This window comes from Bradysia coprophila (genome assembly GCF_014529535.1).
Source record: "Bradysia coprophila strain Holo2 chromosome IV unlocalized genomic scaffold, BU_Bcop_v1 contig_81, whole genome shotgun sequence".
Taxonomy (NCBI): Eukaryota; Metazoa; Arthropoda; class Insecta; order Diptera; family Sciaridae; genus Bradysia; species Bradysia coprophila.
Window position 1 is genome coordinate 4,830,615 of NW_023503375.1, and position 23,303 is coordinate 4,853,917.

The 23,303-nt window shown below is 36.4% G+C and overlaps 1 protein-coding gene and 2 long non-coding RNA genes across 3 annotated transcripts in view; 1 reads left to right on the top strand and 2 right to left on the bottom strand.

Moving 5' to 3' along the window:
* Positions 1 to 23,303, bottom strand: part of LOC119072287 — a 381,328-nt gene that overhangs the window by 173,273 nt on the left and 184,752 nt on the right. The window lies entirely within an intron of this gene.
* Positions 442 to 5,583, bottom strand: LOC119072259. The gene is made up of 6 exons (XM_037177448.1): positions 5,272 to 5,583; positions 4,375 to 4,756; positions 2,099 to 2,252; positions 1,852 to 2,038; positions 1,249 to 1,404; positions 442 to 572 (listed from the first exon to the last, which is right to left on the bottom strand). The coding sequence occupies exons 1-6, from the start codon at positions 5,539 to 5,541 to the stop codon at positions 522 to 524; spliced, it is 1,200 nt and encodes a 399-aa protein (XP_037033343.1). The 5' UTR covers positions 5,542 to 5,583; the 3' UTR covers positions 442 to 521.
* LOC119072284 lies at positions 502 to 21,486 on the top strand. The gene is made up of 4 exons (XR_005086823.1): positions 502 to 633; positions 689 to 695; positions 5,225 to 5,228; positions 21,471 to 21,486. It is a non-coding gene; the product is annotated as an uncharacterized LOC119072284 (long non-coding RNA).

Genomic DNA, 23,303 nt, shown 5'->3' on the forward strand with positions numbered 1-23,303 from the left:
TTAAATAGGGGTCCAAAAAATCTGAATATATCTCAGATGTTACCTTACAGATATATTTCGAAAATTTTTACAGATTTTTCCGTTAACGCACTTGGGAGAAATTAATTAAAAACGAAAATCACTCTTACCCCTATAACTCACCCCCAACGCCAACTAGGAGTTTCAAATTTACTGAAAATCGTCTCTATTTTAAGACCTACCAAGCGCATATTACAAACATTTATTTGGTTTTGGGGGCACTTTTCACATGCTAACGTTGCTATATATACCCTTTCGAAATAATGCCAAGTCACTCTTAAAGAATTTTTACTTGTCCCTCAAGTGTTGCCACCTTATTCATTTGAACGAAATAAGGATTCAGATTTAAATTTTCTCAACTCAGTGACCTTTTCGTTGCCTTTACTAAGAAAGTGTTGTTGATGCTAAATATGGTGCCATTTCGGTTGGTGAATAAAAAATCTCTACGAAACAACTAGTGCTCAAAAAAATATATAAAATTTGGGTAAAGTGAAATCGGTGGCTTAGATCACATTGTCCAACATAAGGATAACCGAGTAAATTGACTTGACAATCTGAAAACATTTAGTTAGGTCATGGAAATTCAACTTCGACTTAGTGCTTTCGGTTGTTATAGTCTATCACCTTTCTAGCTTTCGTCTAAATCTGCAAAAATGACGACAGAAATCAGATAGCAAGTACCCTCACTAACAACCTAGCTTCATTTATTAAGGTGGTAAAGATGCAACATGGCCTTTGCATTTTACAGGTAAAATTAGAAATTAGTCAACAGTGTATGATTCTACGAACAAAGGAATAAGGCAAGGCTGTAAACTTGTGGCAGGTCGCGCAGATCGCCATTTTATTAGATACGCGGGAACACACCACTTCTGATGATTTTACACCACATCTGTATCTGAGTGACCTTTTTCAATGAAAGTATAAACCAGGTATGGTCTATTCATACAAACCGGAGGGCATAGCGATTTCATATAAACAAACTCACCTCTCATGAGAGGTGAGTTTCTTTATATGAAATCGCTATGTCCTCCGCTCCATACAAAGTTTGACATTCGACCATACCTTGAGTTGACGTTCATTGACCTTCTTAATGTTTACAGCCTTCTTGGAATAGAGTCTTTGACAGCGTCAAAACGAAGTTTGTTTGCTAGAGAGAGCATTGAGACAGCTGATAAATGTGATAGTAAAACAACCGGTCAAGTGCATGGATGCGCTTTTAAACACACATACCGCCAATCCTGTTGCAACATTGATCGATTGAGCGCCCATAAGGTAAAATTTCTTTGGCGTTTGTGAGTTTTGCAAGAAAAACTGAAATAATTTCTGATCCGGAATACTTAAGTAAAACCATGGCAAGCTGTAGATAGACACTTGCAGTCGCTCATACTGAAAATGAATTTATAGTTACACGTAGGGAATCCAAAAACTGCACAAAACTCTATTCAACAAAATGTTAATTCGACAATTGATTTGTTTGTGGCTGAACTTGGAGCCTATACAGAATTAACAAATCGGGTGTTACAATCAGCTGAAAATTTGTCACCTTTTCCTGTATTTAAAATCGGAACGCAGTGGCACCCGGAGAATCGTATTAATTTTACAGTCGACATGCGAATTATATCCAAGCAGTGAGGGGAAAAATTAATAATGAGTAGATTCTGTTCTAAGAGTGCCTGATTGAATTTTAAAACAAATCTTCATAACAGAGCAATGCTACTGTAGCACCTCACTTGTCTAGAACGCGTTTGACGTTTTTCTTCAATCCACACAAACAAGTCATTCACAATATGCATATCGTTCAAGTCGAGGTTCAAGTATAAGATGTGCACTTACTTTCGTTTCAATGTAAGTTCCTGCGATACTGTAACCAGCGAGCTGAAAAAAGTGAGCCGCAATATACGTAAGTAACGTGACCCATCCAGTTATTTTCATCACAATAATTGAGCACATCATCGTAGCTGAAATGCAGGAAATCTGCCCGAGGCACAATAGTTCGAAGAATTTCATTTGGTTGAAAAACCTGATAAGGTCGAGGAAAGCAAACTAATCAGCAGTGGTATTCTTATTAATATCAACTTACTTTTCTACGTTCTGACTCGTTTTTATCGAATCAATGAGCATTCGGTGAAATTCTTCCAATTTTTTCTTATTTCTCAATGTACCCTCTTTTTCGGATTCCAAAATCTTTCTGTTCATATATTGAATCTTCTGTTCGATGAGTTCTTCATATTCGCCTTTTTAAACACGAAATTTTCATTGTCATTCCAAGGTAAGTATAGTGTGGAGGTAGTGCCAAGCACATAAATTCGATGCCACAATGACATCTTTGTTTTTAAATGGTTGATTACGTTTCACAAAATGTTTTTGCTATCTCACAACAGATGGCTGACTTTCTATTACATCATTTGTTTTTAACGACGTTCGTCGTTTTTCGTCGTGTTTTTCTTTTCGCTCCGCGATTTTTTCGTGAATTGTTCGGTTTCTTTGGGGTGAAAATTGTTTCCGAGGGATGTGAGTACGTTTTAGAGTTAGCGGGAACTATCCCGTGTGTGAATAATGTGAAGTGTGACCGCGAGTATTGCGTAAGTGGCCAGTTGAGTCGGTCTTTGGCGCGGTGTGGTACGTTCGCCCATGGCAGAGAAGCGAGATGCTGACGGATGTTTTGTGGTAGGAGGACTGATCTTTCTAACATGGATTTTGCGCCCATACGTAAGAACTACGCAAGAATCATCTCGAGCAAAGGCTCCGGCGAGCGGTTCATCTCCCTGCTGCCAATCTTCGGGTCTACGAACGTTGTCGTTGGCTAGAACAGTCGGCTTTATAAACGGACTCAGGTAACTGGACGAATACAGGCACACCGCGATCACAACCAAGTGAACAGATGATGAGTTAGCTTTGTACTGCTTAATGAGTGATGAGGACGGTGAGTTGACGTCAACGAGGAATACACATAACATTTATGATCTTAGCTAAAGGCGCTACCGAAATCACAGCGAATACACATAAGTGTGAAAAGACGTCAGTAATGTGAACATGAGAAGACAAACGAATGAAACACCGACTCGGAGCGACAGGTAACACTAACGTGTGCGAGCAGATAATTTATATTGAACGAGAAATGATGATATTATAAAAGTTGTTAGTCCGACCACATAAACGACGGTGGTTGAGTTAGTTACCTTGGCTCGTCCCTGGTATATAAGTCAAAGTAATGCAAGTAGTGGCCCCACCACTGACAAAGTTCATTGTACACAAAGTGACGGAAGCAGAGTGCAAATGTGTATGGGTATGCTCGACGAGAGGAAGTGCACAATTGTTTTCTTGGTGTACAATGAACCGAGTCTAGGAGAGAGAAAAGGGTAGATTAGGACTTGATTTTCATTCGTGATCATTCAAGTCACAGTCCTCACGTTCAAATAATCTCATGGGATAGCACACAGGGGCAAGCTTGTTATTGCGAAAATCAAGTCAAGTCATCATTTGTTTTTAACGAAGGGAGAAGATGGCATTTACATCGAACTTTAGTGCCACCACACATCTGATTCTGTTGCATATGACACTACCTTTCACACTATTTTTACCTTGGTCATTTCTGTACAGTATGACGTTACTAGACTCCTCACATTACATTCCTTCATTTTGAATTGATGTGTATGATGTTATTATATAACCGAAAGCATTAAGCGAGTCAGGTAATTTTAGATAGAAAAAGAACGACACAGACACAAAATAGCTATAATCAGGTTCCAGTCAAGTTTAGGTAATCTTGACATGTTCATAACTTCAAAAAATTAAAAGAGTACTGACCATACATAGAAAGTAATGACATCTGCTGGTCGTGAAAATTACTAATGACCATCACCCTTCTAACTACATTTATTAAGGTGGTAAAAATGCAATGTAGCCTTTGCATTTTACAGGTAAAATTAGAATTTAGTCAACAGCGTATGATCCTGCGAACAAAGGAATAAGGTATTTTGACAGCGTCTAGAGAAGGTATTGCCTTTACGTTATAACAGGGCTATTAAGTCCTTGAGGTGATAGGGCATTAGAGCCAGATATAAACTAAAATATGTTTGGTTGTAGCTCTACGATGTAGAGCCCTTAGTAACCCCGGTCATGATGGACGTTAGAGTGTCATTTAGAAGAGTAACCGGAAATAAGAAATGATGGAAACAGTACTTGTTGTGTGAAGTACCGATCCGAGGCGAAGCCGAGGTCGGTTAACACACAGGAAGCCATTTCCATCATTTGTCCCATGCATTGTTAAGTGAAGTATTTTACTGAGAAAAATAGGTCTTAACCCTATGAAGGAAGCTTCACTCTACCTCACGGTTTTTTAGTAAAATTCTTTACCTGTAAATAGAAAGTAATAGCAAGTCCAAGCATCGCAGGCAGCAAAAACGGTACCAGTGTTACTCATTACCATCATTCCACCAATCGTATTGACTAAGTATCCAGTAACCGTGTCATTATCCATGCCAGGAAATTTAACATTGAACATCGGTTCAACGTTTCCCGTTATAATATAGGACAGTAGTGGATTTATGCAGAATGTACCGACCGCTGTTGCGTAGAGATAGAATATTGTCTTTCCAATTTTTTCGTATAGCAAGTTGAATTTGTAGAAAGTTTCTTCGGCCTCTCCAGTAGCCGATCTCGTTAACCGAAGAACTTCGCCATGAACTGCGTAAATTTCTTGCCGGCAAAAGATGACGGAAAGTATTTTACATTGATGCTTTACGGAGGAAAATGGGTTTTTAAATGGGATTAAAAAATTGTAAATGGTTAGAAAAAAGGCATGTGCCCGGGGAGTGTGAGTGATACAATTATATTATCCTAAGTTTTCCAAAGAAATTCCTGTTGTCATGGCCACAAAGAATTTGAGAAGAAGAAAGATGAAGATGCCGATTGGTGACCCAGGCCTTCAATTGAAGGAAGGTTTATTATTGAAATTATCCTAGATTTTCCGAGTAATGATTAGGAATGCTCCACATTAATTTTAAGGCCAGTTTAATTTGAAGAGAAATTTAATTGGATATACTTAAGGCTTGATTTCCATTTACCACAAAAGAACTCCGTGTGAGAGACAAAATAGATTTTCTTTTCAATTTTTGCTTTGTTTACTTGACCGCTCACTCTCTTACGGCTCTCACACTGAGTACTTTTTGTTAAGTGGAAACCATACTTAAGGTTTTAGGATGAGGTATGTCAGAAACTAGGCACCTAATATGTCGAGAATGTAAAACTCACCTGAAATGATGTAAAGATGCAACATATCGAGTTCAGGAGTTCGTTCAGATCGCCTTTCTTTCCAGCAACGACAGCCCAGGAAACGCAATTAACCGTGTAACAAATTGTCACGAAAAATGAGTAGAAAAGAGCCCCGTTCAATTTGTAATCGTCACGATAGATATCAAAGCCGAACCAGTGGGTAACTTTTTGGTACTGTCCGACTAGATCTTCCAGTTTATCGAACGCATGTACTCGTTCCGATTTTTTGGATATTTGTTTTTCGACCATTTTTGCAGGATTTGTATTAACGGTATATGATGAACTGATGTCATATACTTGCTGTTCCGTCCTTTTTATTGTTTCACGAAAGAAGTGTGGCCGGCGTTGGCGTTACATGATTGACATCAAAATATCTCTTTTACTTTTCGTTTTATATTGATCCTGACTTGCGCAGGAGGACTATACTTTAAAATGCGGGCGATACAGTATTGCGACATAGCGGGAGTTTTTACTATTCTGATTGTGAATCGCAGAAAATAAAAAATTTAAACCGAAACTGTAAAAATGCAAGGACACAAATGCTGCGTTTCACAAACATTTAATTCATGCTAAAATGCTAGATGATCGATACACGTAAATGTGATTCCCATGATTAAAACTCCGTTGAATATTTTAAGGTGAGAACAATATAAGGCGAAGGATTATATAAAGTCATGACAATATGAGGCGTAAACTGATACAATAGCATCTGGTTCCATATGTAAAATAATGGGAGGTTTTATGATAATCATTACGTGGGTTAAATAGTGCTGCGAGGCGAACTCACCTGAAAACTCTGTATTCGTTACTTAACATTCTCAACGTTAAAATTTAAATGTAGTCTGTTGATACAGCGTATAACGGTAAATTATCGTATCGAACTTATTATTTTATACGGACATTTCGAGTAATTTTTTGTCCTAAGACCTTGACTTTCAGTCAAGGGAACAAGAAGAAGTTGAAGGGAATTTTGTGAACAATGTATGACGTTTTCAAAATGATGGAATTGAAAACACGCACTCAAGCGTTTAGTTTATGATAAATTATTATTTTTCGATAATTTCGTTCATATTTTCAATTGATCTATTTTTCAGTTAAGAAAAATGAACCCTCTGATTTCTTTGAAAAAAAAATATTTTTCTTCCTGTAGTACCAAAACCGTCACATTCACTCACCAAATTTAGTACCGAAAGAGCAACATTCTCCCCTACTATTTTCTCTCAATTTTCATTCCCGCTTATGTCATTTTCGATCCTATCTTTATTCTTTCCCAAATGTGTCAAGTTGTTGTATGTACGCGAATGTAATGTTTTTAGTGTTTTGTGACAATGCATTCATAAGGATTGCTTTCAGCATTCATACGGACTGCTTTCGGCATTCATTCGGATGTCTTTCGGCATTCCTAAAGATTGCTTATTTTTCGACATTTGTGAGAATACATGCACACGGAACGGACTTCTTTAGGCATTCATACGGATTACTTTCGGCATTAATATGGAATGCTTTTGCACCGGTATGTTGTTCAGTTTTGTTGTTATGTTTTGTTCGGAATGTGACTTTGGTACTCCAGGAAGAAAAATAGTATACAAACCACGGATCAAAAAAGCATTTATCATCGAGTTGTATACAACGTTTTCCGCAATAAAGGCAATAGAAAATTCTTCTTTTCGTCACTTGTTGCGAAAACAATAATATTGCTAACAAATTACACTGGCTTCCCTCTTTGTCCTGACATCGATACGGCGGCTAGCACGTCTGTTGGTTGTATACCATTTGGTCTTCTGTTACAAAACTCTTATTCAGCGTTCCGAATTGTAAAATGTATAATTCGTCTGATGGATTTTAATATTTTATTTTCAATTTCTGTTGAACTTTCTTCTTTAGCTTTTTTATTATTTTAAATCAATCTTTGGTTCAATTTTAATATTTGCCCTTTCATCAAAAATATATACCACACCGGCAGCAAAATAAAAGCTAGCAATCATATTAATGCATCCTTCTCGAGACTGTGTGTAATTTATAATAAATATTTATCTACTGCAAGTTGAAAATATTCATAATAATTGGTATCGCTGTTTCAGCATCTAAATGAATTAATTTTACACACTGACAGTTGCGCTACAGCATAAATGAACTTTATCTCCTGTAATGTCATAATATTCACAATTTGAGTGTCACTTTTAGAATCAAAATGGGCTATATTTAAACACGTCATTCACAGAACGTACGTTTATTAACTGAAAATTTCGATAAATGGTCATTTGCGCACGGCTAACTTCGATAATTTCACATTTATTCACGGAAAACTTCGATAATTTCTCATTTATGCACTGAAAATTGACAAATTCTTGACAGTGTACTAGATGTGTGTTTTATTTGTGGGGAATATGAATGGGTGGTAATAAACCGATCGACAGAAAATTCATTTTGATCGACCAAAAATAAAATTCTACCGACTGAAAATTACAATTTACCGACCGAAAGGTGATCGACTAAAAATTGAAAATAATCGACCTTAAATTAAGATTGGATCGACACCGTTGGTACCTTCCATTTAATAAATATTCCCGACTAGAATTTACCGTACGAATGCCGCTGATCGACTCAGAAATATGAATTACCGACGAAGATGGTAGTTTGTAGTGAAAGGATGGGTACGGTAAATTTGAATTTTTGGTCGTTATTTATTATTTTGTCCGGTAATTTGCTTTTTTTGTCGATACTTTAATATTTTGGTCGATCGTTTTTTGTCGATACATAATTTTTTTGATGGGTCAATTACAGTAGGTGATTTGAAATTACTTGGCGGTACCTAATCTATTTCTGTCGGTCGTAATGAAAAAAAACCTGAATGTTATTTACAACCGATCACAAATAGTTACTTTCGACTATATTTATTCCAGGGGTCCAACATTATGTCGCTCGCTTTGATATGAGTTTTTTTTTTACAGAATTTTGTCCTTATTTTTTACGAAAGGAATGTCCTTATGTCCTTAACCGATTCTGTGGGACCCCTGTTATTCCAACCCGAGAGAAATTTGTACCAGAAATGAAGACGGTATGGTTTAACCCAGAAATAGGCTTATCGATGGAATAATTATATCGCCAAATCGTGAAATAAACTAGTTTTTTTTTGGCGTCCACAACCGTTCACAACTAAATTCAAGAAGGCAGCATAGCTGCCTCAACCATCAGTCTAGGTTTCATTTAGGAATTACGATTGTTACATTTGTAACTTTGTGGCCAAATCTACGGTAGACCCTCCTCTATAGAAACTGAATATTTTGTAAGAAAGGGAAAATTCTTCAAGGTCATTTAATTGGACTAATTAAAGTCTTCGCTACATTTGGAAAAAGGGCAAATCCGGTGAGGGCGAGCTATTTTAGCGTTCCCGCTGCATTTTGTTAAAAGTCAAATCTTGTGAGGGCCTTCTCTTAGAGCAGAGCCTTCGAAATATTTCGTAAAAGGGCAGATACGGTGACGTTGAACATTTTTAGCGTTCCCATTACATTTCGTTTAAGAGCAAATCCAATGAGGTCGAGCTATTACCGTTTCCGCTTCATTTTGTACGAGGAAAGTCCGGTGAGGTCGATCTATAAGCGTTCCCGCTACATTTTGTAAAAGGGCAAATCCGGTGAGGTCAAGCTATTAGCGTTCTCGCTTCATTTCATGAAAGGGTGAGGTCGAGCTATAAGCGTTCCCATTACATTTTGTTTAAGAACAAATCCAATGAGAGCGAGCTTTTTTAGCGTTCCCGCTACATTTCGTAAAAGGGCAAATCCGGTAAGGTTGATTTATCAGAGGCTTCGCTACATTTCGTAAACGGGAGATCGATCTATTAGCATCTTTACTACAATGTGTAAAAGAGCAAATCCGTCTATAATTTGGTTTTGTAAATTTTAATTTTATATAACAAAAATTACACAGACTAATTATTAGACGATGCGAGAGAAAAAAAATTAACACCTAAGTTACCGACACCGTTCCGGCGCCCGGCTCGCATTGCGGCCCTCCGCTTCGCTCCGGGGCAATGGGCCGGATCGCTCGGCGTGTTAAAACACTTTTTGTGTGCAATGAATTACACAAACTAATTATTAGACGATGCGAGAGAAAAAAAATTAACACCTAAGTTACCGACACCGTTCCGGCGCCCGGCTCGCATTGCGGCCCTACGCTTCGCTCCGGGGCAATGGGCCGGATCGCTCGGCGTGTTAAAACACTTTTTGTGTGCAATGAAAATTGGTATTAATTTCGTAAAAAGATGAGTTCTGTAGGGACGAACTAAACTCCTTTACGTTACTTACGTTAATTCATAATATTTTGTTTGTTGGTTACTTACCTTTTATGATAAAATTTCGTTTCAGTTTTGATAACACAGAATTTAAGAATATTTAACGTTCACTTAACACTTCAAATATTACTTTGAAAGAAGAACATTAACTATACTTCGTCCGTTAGTAATCTATACACGACGGAACATAATTCTTAAATGATCTGAAATACGCAAATAGATATGATGGTTCACCCGATTTATTGTTTCAAAATAACAATAACAGCAAAAACAAAACATTGCAGTGTCATGGAAAGTTGATATTGCAGTTTTTGTTGTTCGCTGAGGTGAACATTCTTTCACGCGCTTTTAATTTCAAATAATTTTTTTCGGGTTGAAAGCGTGAAGAACTTACAAAATAGTAAAATTAAAATACCGAAAATTAAATTGATAATACCGACTCAAAAATCAGTACAGCATCTTATAATTTATTTATACCGTAAACGTATACGAAGAATACCGACCAAAATTACCGAAGAAATAATAAAAATTAACGACGCACAATCTGCAAGTAACGACTATTAAAAACAACGACTGACCATTTAATTAAAAAACTGACCAAAAAAAGAAATTACCGACCGGAACAGATCGACAGAAATAATAAATTACCGACGGACAAGTGATCGACTATTAAATTAGGTTAACGACAATAAATTCAAAGTTACCGAAACGTAAATCGAAAGTACCGGAAACATACCATCGACGGAAAATACGAAACTACCGACTGAGAATTTTATTAACCGGTCGATCAAACACATTAAACGGTCGATCGAAAAGATTTTTGGCCGGTAGTTTTACCATTTTAGTCGATCTTTCGTTTTATTGGTCGGTAATTTTCAATTTTTTGTCGATCTACTTCTGTCGGTAAATTTGATTTTATTTTCGGTGAAATTGAATAAATGGATGGTATTTAATAATTTCAGTCGATCAATTCAATTTTTGGTTCGATACTTTCGTTTTATTGTACTCGGCCAATATAATGTTCCAATATGAATGGGTGACGGTGTCATGGCGTGTTTATGTTTCAGTTTGATTTTTTAAATTTGTTTTTTATGGTGATTATGGCATTATAGGAGATAAAACTTTGTTCCTAACACGGTAGTAAATGGGGTTTTTGCGCACACGATGTGTTGCCGAACTCGCTTCGCTCGTATCGGCAATCTCACATCTAGTGTGCAAAACAATCCCATTTACTACCTTATTATGAAAATAGCTATAAAAACTTAAAAAATCGAAATAAATTCAATTTCCACTTTGTTTGCGTGACAGTTCTTTTGTTCAATTTTACAACTGTCATATAGACGGAGGCTAAACGGAGTGCTCTTTTTAAGTGGAAACTATACTTTAGCAAACTGGGGTTTCGTGTTCACGATGTGTTTTCAAACTCGCTTCGCTCGTATCGGCCCTCTCACGTCCAGTGCGCAGAACAACCCCATTCAGCAAAATACTCGGCAAAATAGCTATTTTGATTTTGATGCGCGATGCATCCAATTTTTTTTTTTATTTACTCTTTCTCATCAAATAACCGAAAATTTGGTTTGATTCCGTCGGATTCCGAATTTCCGTTAATTATTCATTCATTGAATTCGGCCGAACTATTTCGATTTTATCGGTACAGTATTCCACGTCATAAATTTTATCTTCAGCATAACTATTCCTTCAGTCAACATTTTTCAAAAAATGATTGCCAGGATCATAATTATCATTTTTATTCATTAATGACAAAAGGAATACAATATCTTTCCCTATGCGCTACACTTTTGTTTATTTATGTTCTGTCAGGAGATATAGGTACTTTCATTTCCCTTCTTAATTTTTCTCTCGGTTTATAATCGCCAGATATTCATTAATCCTTGTCGTAGTTTGGCTTGTGTACGTTGTGTGTGTGGTTTTTTCTTCTTTTTTTCGAAAGAACAATACACAACACAAAATGGGGTTTCAATTGTTGTATCTTTCATCAACCTCAGTGTATCTGGTATATCTGTTCTATAATATCTGAATGTGTACAAAGACTGGGTTTTGATTAAGTATTGTATAGATTTTTCTGTTGCTTTCAGTTGGCGATTATTTTGTTATATATACGCGAAGGAATCGGCTTTTTTCGACCTGTAATGAATGACTGCGGAGTTTCGAGTTTTTATGCACGAAACTTAGTGAATATCAGCTTTACTGCTATTGTGCAATTCTGACTGTTCAAATGAGGCAATTTATGCTGAAAATTGCATACTATGTGTGATGATAGAGTAGGCCTGCTCAGATTCCGGGGATTGTGGGGATAATGGAGTAAAAAGGTGTTTTTCTGCGGTCCGCAAGGTTGTGGTGGCAGAAAGTCCGAACGGTATCAATCAATTTCTTTATTAAAGCCGGTGCAAAGGCTGAGCCGTGGGCCTTATTCAACTATCGTTGTGCACTGGATGGATTTTCAAAATTCAAAACATTATAAAATGACATACTTATTAAATTATTAGGACCACTACTTCACATTATCTTTATAATCGAGTCATCTGTTATCAGCAAATGTGGATAATATAAGTGATGAGCTTTGGATGGTGTTCTCTTATATAGAAAAATGTCGGTTAAAACCAACGAAGTACGAGACTTTGTATCAAACACTGGACGATACTTTATAATTAAATGAGGTAATAGATTTGGTGATCGTGATACGTTTTCCGTTTTATGAAAGGTTAAAGCGTTAAGAGTCAACTAAATGTATTTCGAAATTGAGCAATTGAATGGAAGAGGTGCTGACTTTGATTATACCAATGCTGAACTTAGCCTAAAGCCTAACGAAAGTCAGTGTTAGAAATCTGTTTTGGTAGTTACGCCTCACTGTAATTTTTCTGAAATTTTCTGATGGATGCGAATCGGGTATGGAGCTTTAATTACGGTAAAAGCAAACATGACACTGACAGATCAGAGTTGAAAATCTTACCTGTAGCAGGTAACTTTGTGTCCAGGTAATTTACAATAACTGGCACAGTTGTAGCGTCTCATACAAAAAATACAGCTGTGACAGATTGTGTACATTACCTGGATACAAATTTACCTGCTACAGTTAAGATTTTCAACTCTTTTTTGTCAGTGCAATAATTGACAAGCCTTCCTCCTCAATTTGAAAATTCCTTCATTTTGACTTGTGAGGCGTGGAACACGCCCAGATTGTTGAATCAGGTCTTCACTCATATCCTTCAACAAGACGCAAGTGCAGCTCATTATTGTCAAATATTAGACTACATTCTTTTGATTTTACATTTAACTCTACGATTCATCTATAACTATTCAGACAATAGATTAAAGTAGTTTCAGACAGATATGAAATAGCAGCTTCACTACAAAGGCTCCACACAACTCACCGTATTAGAAGTTTGTACGCTCGCAGATCAGAACAATAATAAAAAAGAATCGCATTGAACCTCCGGAATATTTCCTGCAAAGCAATTACTGATGTCTGAAGTTTTTAATTTGAAAACCCAATGTTTGTGCACGAACGTATACCTAGATATTTACCTACATATTTGTTCAAACGTATCGGAAAAACAAATCGATTTTTGAAAAAGTCAGCTCATAACTTCACTTCAACTTTTCAGAACTTTTTCCAAAGTTATTCATTCGATTGAATAAAAGTTATGTTATTTGTGGTAATAAATGCATGAAATTTATGAAGCGGAACGTGTACTTACCTACAATCATGGACTTATTGCTGAAAATAATAAATTATTTCTCAACTGCTGATTGAAAATGGACAAATGGACACTGCCATTCGTGAAAATAAACCTTCGCCGATGAAAAGCGTACGTCGATGAGAATAAGAGCTTATAGATATAATTGATTGCAAGCCTTTTATCATCAGTATAATGACAGATTCACCAGTTTTAGTCAAGGTTTAAAAAAAAATGGAATGCAAAATCGTTTACTTCAAATGTTTTAACACACCGTTCACTATAGAAGACTGTAGTAACTAGAGTTCACCGTTTATTATTGTCGTCGATGTCGATAACACATGACATACTTGAAGATGTGTAACGAAATTAAATAAATCTAACAACAAATGCAAGTTCAACACCTCGAGAGATTTTTGACATTGGGCGATACTGCCTATCAAATATCAATATCAATATCAAAAATTTCTCGAGGTGTTGATCTCGCATATGTTGTTGGATATCCTCTTTCTATCTGGTATTTAAATTCTTTGATTGGCGCCACGTAAGTGATGCGGCGTGACGCAAATCCTCACATATTAAAAAGTTTGAAAAAATTCTCATTCGACTCTTCCCTTAGCCACTACGACCATTCGGGATATATTCTCGTTTTGATTCGTACCAATATTGTATTAACATAATAGAATGAGAAATTGCAAAAGGTAATTGTTACCGACACAGAAAAACTGAACAAACCGTTCCTCTCGTTTGAAAACAAAATTCCAATCATTTGGCTCAAGTCCTAGATCTGCAAAGAAACCAAATATGACATGACAAGTACTCTTAAGCTACTTAACACGATTTTTTTTAGCTATTGACCCAGTAAAAAAATTTGCGTAATTCGGTTTAATAAGACCTTGGGTAAAAATGTGTATGAAATTAAATCCCGCACGTCAATCCTGTAAACCCAACGAAAACACGATCTGTCAACAATTCTTTCGCTAACTGCACTCGTAATAACTGTAAAAGTCTTTTACATACTACATGCGTCGAAAACCGTACTTTTCATGTTTGAAGCACGTCTTTCGACGCCCTTAGCATGTAAAATCCATTACATAACTCGGGATAAAAATGAAAAGTCTCGTTTTCGTCTGTTTATTGACCTCGGCTTCGCCTCGGATAAACAAAATTCACACGAAAACTCAACTTTTCATCTTTTTATCCCTAGTCATGTAAAATACTATTACTTAAATAGTGAGATAACAGAGCCATTCCCTCGTAAAGTAATAGTACATTTCGTACCTAGGACAAAATGTCTTTTTTAGCGTGTGAGAAGTTCAATTTTCTCAGTTGAGGGCCTCAACTTGAGGCATTTTCCCACATTTTAGGTCAAACAAACACTCACGACACAAACGTTTCTCAGATGATTTTCAAAAACGTTTCTGTTCTGGATAGCCTACAACATTCCCAGGAATTTAAGGACACTTGAGCAAAAATTAAATCATTTTCCTGATGAATTTACGAATTTTCAAGTTCAAGATCCACTCAATTTTTCATTGTCGGCGAACTTTGACGACTCACGAAACATACTTTTTCGACAAACTTCTTTTTTTATTTTTTCCAGTTAAATTGGACCCCAATTAGTCGAATAAGACTAATACAGCTAACAAAAATCTCAAGGGAAGTTTTTGGTAGAGGTCGAAATATGTGGGCAAACGAAAACTCGAAAATTTAGCTTTTTTAATTTTACGCAAGTTGTAAATCAATTTTAAAAAAATTTTAAAATCTATATTTGACATCTAGGGATGAAAACAATTTTTTGTGGACTACGCCAGTCTCGGTCCCTCACCCATCGCACACCCCTACTTTTCATCACTAGGGTTGAAATGAACCACTTTCATTAACAATAATAGTATTTTACATGACTAGGGATAAACAGATGAAAAGTAGAGTGTGAATTTTGCTGATCCGAGGCGAAGCCAAGGTCAATAAAAACACGAAAACGAGACTTTTCACTTTTTATCCCGAGTATAATATTTATTACATGCTAAGAGCGTCGAAAGAAGTGCTTGAAACATGAAAAGTACGGTTTTCGACGCATGTAGCATGTAACTGTTCTTTATCATTTGGTTACCAGGAAAGGATATTTTCAGTAGCATGGGAACTATTATCGCTTTTAAGTAGAACCGCTAAAAATACCCAATTCCCTCAATTTTTTTTAGATCGGTCCAGTCTTTCAAAGTTAAGTTTAATTTCAGAACAGACCCTATTAAACTCAAAGAAATTATTACGCTAAGAAAATCTCATTGTTCGTAACAATACGTGGTGTAGAGTTGCCCCAGACATTAAACTTTATTTTATCCAAATAAAATTCCGAAAATCATTGAAGGTGTTTAACTTACGTATACGTTTCGGAGTCATATATTTTGTCGCATAGTGATTCAATGTGATTGTATCACAGCATGATTAATAGCTTTTCGGATTGTACTTTCGGTTTTTTTATTCCTTCAAATAAAATCGACAATAACGCTGACTAACAGCAAAAAACAATTTCCTATTGAACGCTTTTTACATGACTTTTTATTTCGGTCATTTTCCTGTTGAGCGTTTTATTCCGCGTATATATACAGTGTGTAGAACACCAGGTTCAGGTTCGAAATGTATAATAAACTTTATCGTGGTGTGCAATCAAAAAAATTATATTTTTCTGTAACCAACATGACTGTTAGGCGAAACCATAAAATCTGATCATATATTTTCATCATTGTGAGTTCATCCACAGTACCTAACTAAATTCCACTCCACACCGCAAGCGTACAATATATTTCATTCCATTAAATCGACGAAAATTTAATTTTTTTTCCCCAATTTTAGTGTAATTTTGTATAATAAAAAGAAGTCGTCACATAAAATCATGTAAAACCATCTGCTCATGTCATGTCACATAAAGTTGTGACAACTTTTTGCTTAACTGAACTTTAATAAAATATTTTATATTTACAATAAAATGAATACAAACGGAGACCTATACACATACTGTACTAAAAAGGCACCCATATATCTTGATATCTTGATACGTATTACCATATGTTCGCATACAACAAAAAAGAGTTAAAGTTTACTCGGTTAAAGAGCATTTGATAAATTCATCATTCATTTTTACATTTATTTAAAAAGAAAAAAAGAAGAATAAAATGCCGTCTACACATTGTGTTCCGAAGAAAATGAACAATCAATTTAGTACTCAACCAGAGCACTGCTCCTAGCACGAACACTGAAATGTCAAGTGTCAATATTGTAGGCTTTAGTGTCAAAATCTATCTTTTAACACTCATACAGCGAAAACAAGTCATCTATCTCTACAAAAGAAACAGCCTCCGAATATTTTCTCTGTTCATGCTAGGAAGGAGCAGTGCTATTACTCAACATATCTCTGTATTATGGTTATATTTGCACTAATTGATAAAATCAATGTAAATCTGAGAATGCTGTTTTCTACTAGCTTGAGTGCAGTTATTGGAACTTTAGATGTAAGCTGGCAATACTATTGGCACTTGAGCTGCACTGCAGAGGGCGTTACTTTTCTATGAAAAAGCAAAGATAATTACGGGTTGTCATCTCATTTTTCCATATGTTTTTGACGTATTGTGATCTCTGCTAATATTGTTTCCAGAACAAAAGAAATTCGATGCATACGCTGTGTGAAGCTCCGGTGAAGTGCCAATTAGAAAAGTTCACGATACATCAAAAATATATGGAAAAATGAGAGTAAGTTCCGATAATTCGTAATCTCTTTCCGGAGCGTCAACGTATGAGATCATGTTCTACTACAATTATGATATAGTTATTTGTATGAAAAAAGTTGGAAATTTCATTTCGAGGGTGTTTTTAAAAATTTCCTACTTTTTTCCTACCTAATGGCTACCGAAGTTTCAGCTGAGGTGAGAAAATTACGGTACTCTTCCCTGCCTGCGTTGTGAAAATGAAATTTAATATCTAAGACACATATCTTCAGCTGAACAAGTTTGAACGTACGAGTGACAGCCCAACATCACTGGCATCCCAAGTTTAATCAAAGTTGATAAAATTCTAAAGTTTTCTACAGGTCGCAGTCGGTTCATTCATACAACGGATGGATGGTTAGGGTGAACATTAGATCTTTTACTTCTTCTGTTTGAGGTATCGCCGAGTGTTTGCTAATAAATCTATTACTTCATTTCTCTTATGGATCAATTATTACCTATAATAAGAAGAAAACGCTTATACTCTTCGCTTATTTTTGTCGTCATTGTCGATAACAGATGCTCTAAATTGGTGAATAGCTAATTTGTGTACGAGATTTCTTATGTACATGTACACGCATACACATTTGAAAATTTGGAGGTCTTTTGACATTGGAAAAATTAGTGGAATTGCATGTTCGTTCTAGAAGCAGTGCTATGCTTTCACGCGTTATTTTTTTTACTGTTTACATTATGAGTTCATTCTTAAAACGGTTTCTTGCGGGAAAACACTTTTTGTGTAAAATTTGGTAAAATCTTTAGTTTCGAAGCATGAAAATATTTTTATAATAATCGTTGATTGACTATAATATACTTGCCGCAACGAGTGACGAAAAGTAGGACTTTCCGTTGCCTTTATTGCGAAAAACGTTGTATACACCTCAATGATAAATGTTTTTTTTTAGGCACACGATATGTATTGTCACATTCGGACTGCATCTACACACACATCTAGTACCTAAAAAGCATTTATCACTCGGTTGATTAAACAACTATTATGCAACTCGATATCATAATGTTAGAAAACTGCCAACGTCAGATCGCCCTGTTGCATAAAACGTTGTATGAATGTTGGTGTGAAGTACTTGATTACGATTAGGCTCACGATGTGTTTTATGACACACGGACTGCTGCCACTTCTAGAGCCTAATGAAGTACTTCGCACTCGATGTCACAAATAACTATTTTGCAAACAGTCAACCAATTTTACAACCTTAAAATAAAATTTTACATTGCCCAAAAATGTATTACTCATGGTTTAACATATACTTTATTCATACAATAAAAACGATATTACTGCACAGGGTATGAATTCATCTTCTTATTTTTTAATAAAAACATTTTATTTCATCATATCATTCACTGACTCAGCATATTTGTAATTTCATATTTATTTGGAAGAAGATTTTTTTATTGTAAACTTTTAGTAATGAATTTTACTTTGGGCGAAACGAGTGGAAATTTCCATGTGATTTTATTGAGTGGTAGTGGAGTAGTCCCTGCTTCGTTCGAGATTAGAGATGAGGCCGTAATATTACGACAGATATTGGTCCGATTGAAAAACCAATTACTTTACCGGAGTCTTGCGATCACTCACAACAGCAGTTTGTTTGACCTAATCCGTCGAGTTGAAATTTAATTATTTTTCAATCGTACGGTAAAAATCGTTTTTGAAAAGCCGAAAACGAACGAGAGCATTCACAGAGTCATCAAAGTATATAAACACTGAAAGTAATGCAAACCCTGAGCGGAACAGAATTATTTTGAATCAGGTGAATTTTCGCAATTTTATCTAACTTAGACTTGTGCAACATAGGATTAGGATTAGGATAAAGTGGGTGAGACTCGAGAGTCTCTGCACCTAGGCCTCTAATGGGCCTGTTTTGCAACCCACAGGATTTGTTAATATCTCTTAGTACTGTTCATGTAGCCAAGGACGTATTTTGGGTGTATGCTACGTATGGAGCTATATTGAATGGTAAAATTGCCCAGAATTTTTTTGCGATTCATTATGAAGGCTGGACACACGCAGAGGAAGTGTTCTGCAGTTTCATTGTCTCCGCACCCATCGCAATCTGGTGAGTCTTTGAAGCCTAGCAGTTTAAGGTGATAGTTTAGTGAACAGTGACCTGTTAGGACATCCGTTAATCTTTTTAGACTTTTCCTGTTGAGGGAGAGGAAGTAGTTTGCGAATCTTGGGCAGATGGTTATACAGTTTCTTGCTTGCCTCGCTACTTGTGTATTCTCCCAACCGTTCTTGAATGCTTTTACTTTCCAGTGGTTTATGTAAGAGTAAAGCGTTGAGAGAGGAACTGGAATGCCCGGTTCGGGTCCAAACAACGGAGTACTCGACGCCGATCTCGCAAGCTCATCCGCTATTTCATTACCTATGAAGCCCTTGTGGCCCGGGATCCAAGTAAGACAGACCTGACAGTTATTGGCCAGTGAGTTAAGTGCATCTCTGCATTCTAAAGTTAAAGAGGATGAGAATCTGTAATTGGCCAGAGACTTGATTGCCGCTTGGCTATCAATGAAAATATTTATTTGCCTACTGAAATAGTTATTAGTCATTATCTCTGAGCAACTACCGGCAATGCCTACAATTTCGGCCTGGAACACACTTGAATGTTTGCCTAGTGGAATAGCTACATCACACGGGATTTGTTGACAGTGATAGCCAGAACCAGATAGTTGCGAGCGAGAGCCATCCGTGTACCATAAGAGATCATTAGTCGAAGTATTCAGGGGAGAGGTTGTCCATTCGCGACTCGGTATATTTATCCTGAATGACTTGTCAAATCTGTAGGTAGGAGGTATATAGTCGCATGGCATTTCTAACTCGGGGTTCTCTGCAACCATTTGATGCCAAATTTGGTTATGTCCGTAGGTGGCCACTTTTAGCGTTGATGAAAGCTTCATTTTTAGAGCTGTAGCTTTGGCTCTAGCTTCGATATAGATGTGAAGGGGCTCTATATTGAGCATGGCCTCTAGTGCCGCTGTAGGTGCAACATAACATAACGGCGATAAATTGTTCCAATTTACCAGTAAATTCAACTTGACCCGCACGAACTCAATATGTGTGCAACTTGATGCCGCCAAATCTTTCCACTATATACAACTTGACGCAAACAAATCAATATTTATGCAACCTGTCAAATCTAAACGAGGGGTAAACCACTCTATTTTTTGACGTGATTAACATGATTAACATGATTAACCAGTGATTAACATGATGACGAATTGCTGATTAACAAACATTTGACCGGGGGAATCGTCGCAAAACTACAAATAAACGTAAAATATAGCGGTTAATCAATGTTAATCACCGATTAACCGTTTGGATTCACAAAACTTATGTTTCTGATTAACAGATTAACTGATTAACCATGTTAATCACAAAATAGTGGTTTACCCCTCGAATCTAAATTCACCTGAAAGTGTGAATCCGTGTCTAACTGCATTACCTTCAGTGTTTATATACTTTGAGAGTGATAACCTCCAAGGTAAATAAACATACTGAAGGTAACGCAAATCCACAAGAACACTTGGACCCCTACTTTCGGGTGAATATAATTTTTATAATGTTGGACACAAGTGTTGACACTTTGGTATGTTGAAGCACATGCAAATCTCAATACTTAACAACGCAGTTCCAACAACATTATTATGTTAAACGTCACGGTTGCAACATAACAAATCTTATATTCACCAGAAACTTGGGGTCCGTATTTTTCTGTATTTTGCTGTTGTCAAATTCATGGTCTTTATGTGAATGTTACGTGAAGAGTGAATGTCACCTTGCACAAACTTAAGACCATGGTCAATTTTCTGACACTGCAATATTTGCAACATGAAAATACCAAATTTCAAAACCCACTGACAGCTCGTACTTCAACCCACGTAATAAGCACGTATTAGGCGAGCCAATCTTAATCTACACTCGAGTATAAAAAATCAAACCCTTAATATTTTCGAAAGTAAATTTTTCCTCCAAACACATTTCCATTCGTTTCCACGTTCAAAAATGTATCCACGACATAAACAGACGAAAAAAAATGACACGTTAAATAACGCATGAAAGCAACGCACCATGAGTGGGAAAGTATATAAAAACTGAAGGTAGTTCAAACCCTCAACGGATCAGAGAAATTCCGTATCGCTACTTTCGGGTGAAATTTATTTTTTGTAATGTTGCCGTCATCATATTTTCTTGTGAAATTAAATTCACCTGAAAGTACGCATCCGTGCGTAACTGGGGACTGCAGAGAGATGCTAATATGACGACTGGGTCGTTTGGACGGATAGACGGAATATGCCGAATGACAGTCGGGTTTTTGAGAGAAAATTCAATACGTTTTCTCTCAACCAATTTCAAAATCACTCGACATATTCCCTCTATACGTCGAAACGACCCAGTCGTCATTTTAGCATCTCTCTGACAGATTAATATAATTTTCAGCGTTTATATACTTTGCATGAGTGGTCTCTCCGGTCTCTTTAAATACTGAAGCTTACAGTCACAAAACAAAACATTGTAAGAAACCATTTTATACCAAATAGTACTCTATTTTGTTAAGTTATGGCAATCGAATGCACTCTCAGATTATATTCGTTGATACCTAGTATGGTGGTCGTACATATTATATGTTGCGTGAAAACATAGTCGGCATAACTTTGTAACATAAAATCATTCTGTAATAAATCATTCTACCAACCGGACGTGTCGAAGTTTATTCTGAATCACCAAGATATTTGACAGTTGTCGACTATGATCACGCTTGCATTGGTCCGTGTTTATGATATCCTTTGCATGAAGTGCGTTGATTTTGTGCATTCTTCGATCTCAGTTGAAGTGACCCAAGCCCACTTACACAGTCTAAGCATCTTAGAAATTTCTTTCGCAAGTATTTAACCAGTAATTTGTCTTCCTTCCGTAACCACCGCAAGCCGAATCCTCTTCAGCTACTCTCCTTTGCCTATTGAAAATGAACTAAAAAAAACCTTTTTTGTGTAATCCGATCATCGTAACACTATAATTCAGTCCAAAAACCGAAAAGTAGATAGCATTATGTATTGTGGCGCATATGGGTACATTGTTATACGAAAGTTATAAGTACGAAAATGTCGGTACACTAACTTATATATATCTATCGTCGTATCCACAGTATACGTAGTGCGACTGTATTTATATAAATATGTGAATGTGAACGGCATGTATGGTATCCTTACACATTTTAGATAGCAAATCCAATGAAGGGATTTAGCATTCTCAGAGACTTATGGGTTTATTACAGTTGATAGATGTTTCAAGAAATAAATTGTGGGCCAGTACTACTGATGTGTAAATTTATTTGAGATTCCTGATAAGTTTCGATCTTTTACCCAATATACGGACTTTACATTCTCATTCATAGCCAATAAATCAACTTATGTCGTGGAAATCTTTGAACGAAAACATCGTTTACTGAAATTAACACCACATACACACACACAAAACAACATTATGCTGCCTAGTCTGTCGTAACACCATTTTATGCTAACGGATTTCAATAATTTCAAACGCAAGTCGAATGGAGAATTTTCGTTTTTTTTTATTTGGGTTCGTTACAAATTAAAGTTCAGGATCGCGTGTCTGGCAGCAATAAAATAACATTTGTTTTGAACCTTCTTTGTGTTTGACTTTTCCGGTTGTTGATTAAGGATAATGTGTTATTCGTATTCAAATACAATGTGATAATACAACGAATTGTTGTAAATGTTCAATTAAATATTACCTTCAAGTGAGAACCATTTGTTTCGGAATGTTTGTTTGCGTTTTTTTATCTCTGAATGTAGTAGACATAGGAAGATCTTGGATTCATAGGTTTCCAAGGAGATTCCATTACTTTCTTCAGATTTCAAAAGGTCGAGAACGGCTCGAATCGTCTGCTGAAAGACTCTAAGCTCTGGTGGCTTTTTAGATTTTTATAAAAAAATTTTTTTGTCTTTTTCGAGACAGTCCGACCCTGGACAAAGATAGCAAACAACCATTGATCTATGGCGGTCTATTGCATGGCAAATTGTGTTAAAAACCTAATGAAGTAAAGAGAATTTAGAGAGATAACCTATTGCACTCCGACCGCTTTTTATCTTTTGGACTCGACGGGCACATAGGACAACAAGCAAATTTTTGTTCTTGTCATTTTGGGCGCTAGTCTACAGTGCTTTTCGGGCGCCAGTCTTTTTTGAGAGCAACGGGTACTTGCCCAAATGGGTTCATAC

Excerpts from the sequence above, each read along its gene's own strand:
- LOC119072259 (XM_037177448.1), bottom strand. The coding sequence starts at position 5,541 with ATGGTCGAAAAACAAATATCCAAAAAATCGGAACGAGTACATGCGTTC. Across the intron at positions 1,405-1,851 it reads GAACTTACATTGAAACGAAA|TATGAGCGACTGCAAGTGTC; the intron begins GTAAGTGCACAT and ends ATTCATTTTCAG. Across the intron at positions 573-1,248 it reads ATGTTGCAACAGGATTGGCG|ATTGTCAAGTCAATTTACTC; the intron begins GTATGTGTGTTT and ends AAATGTTTTCAG.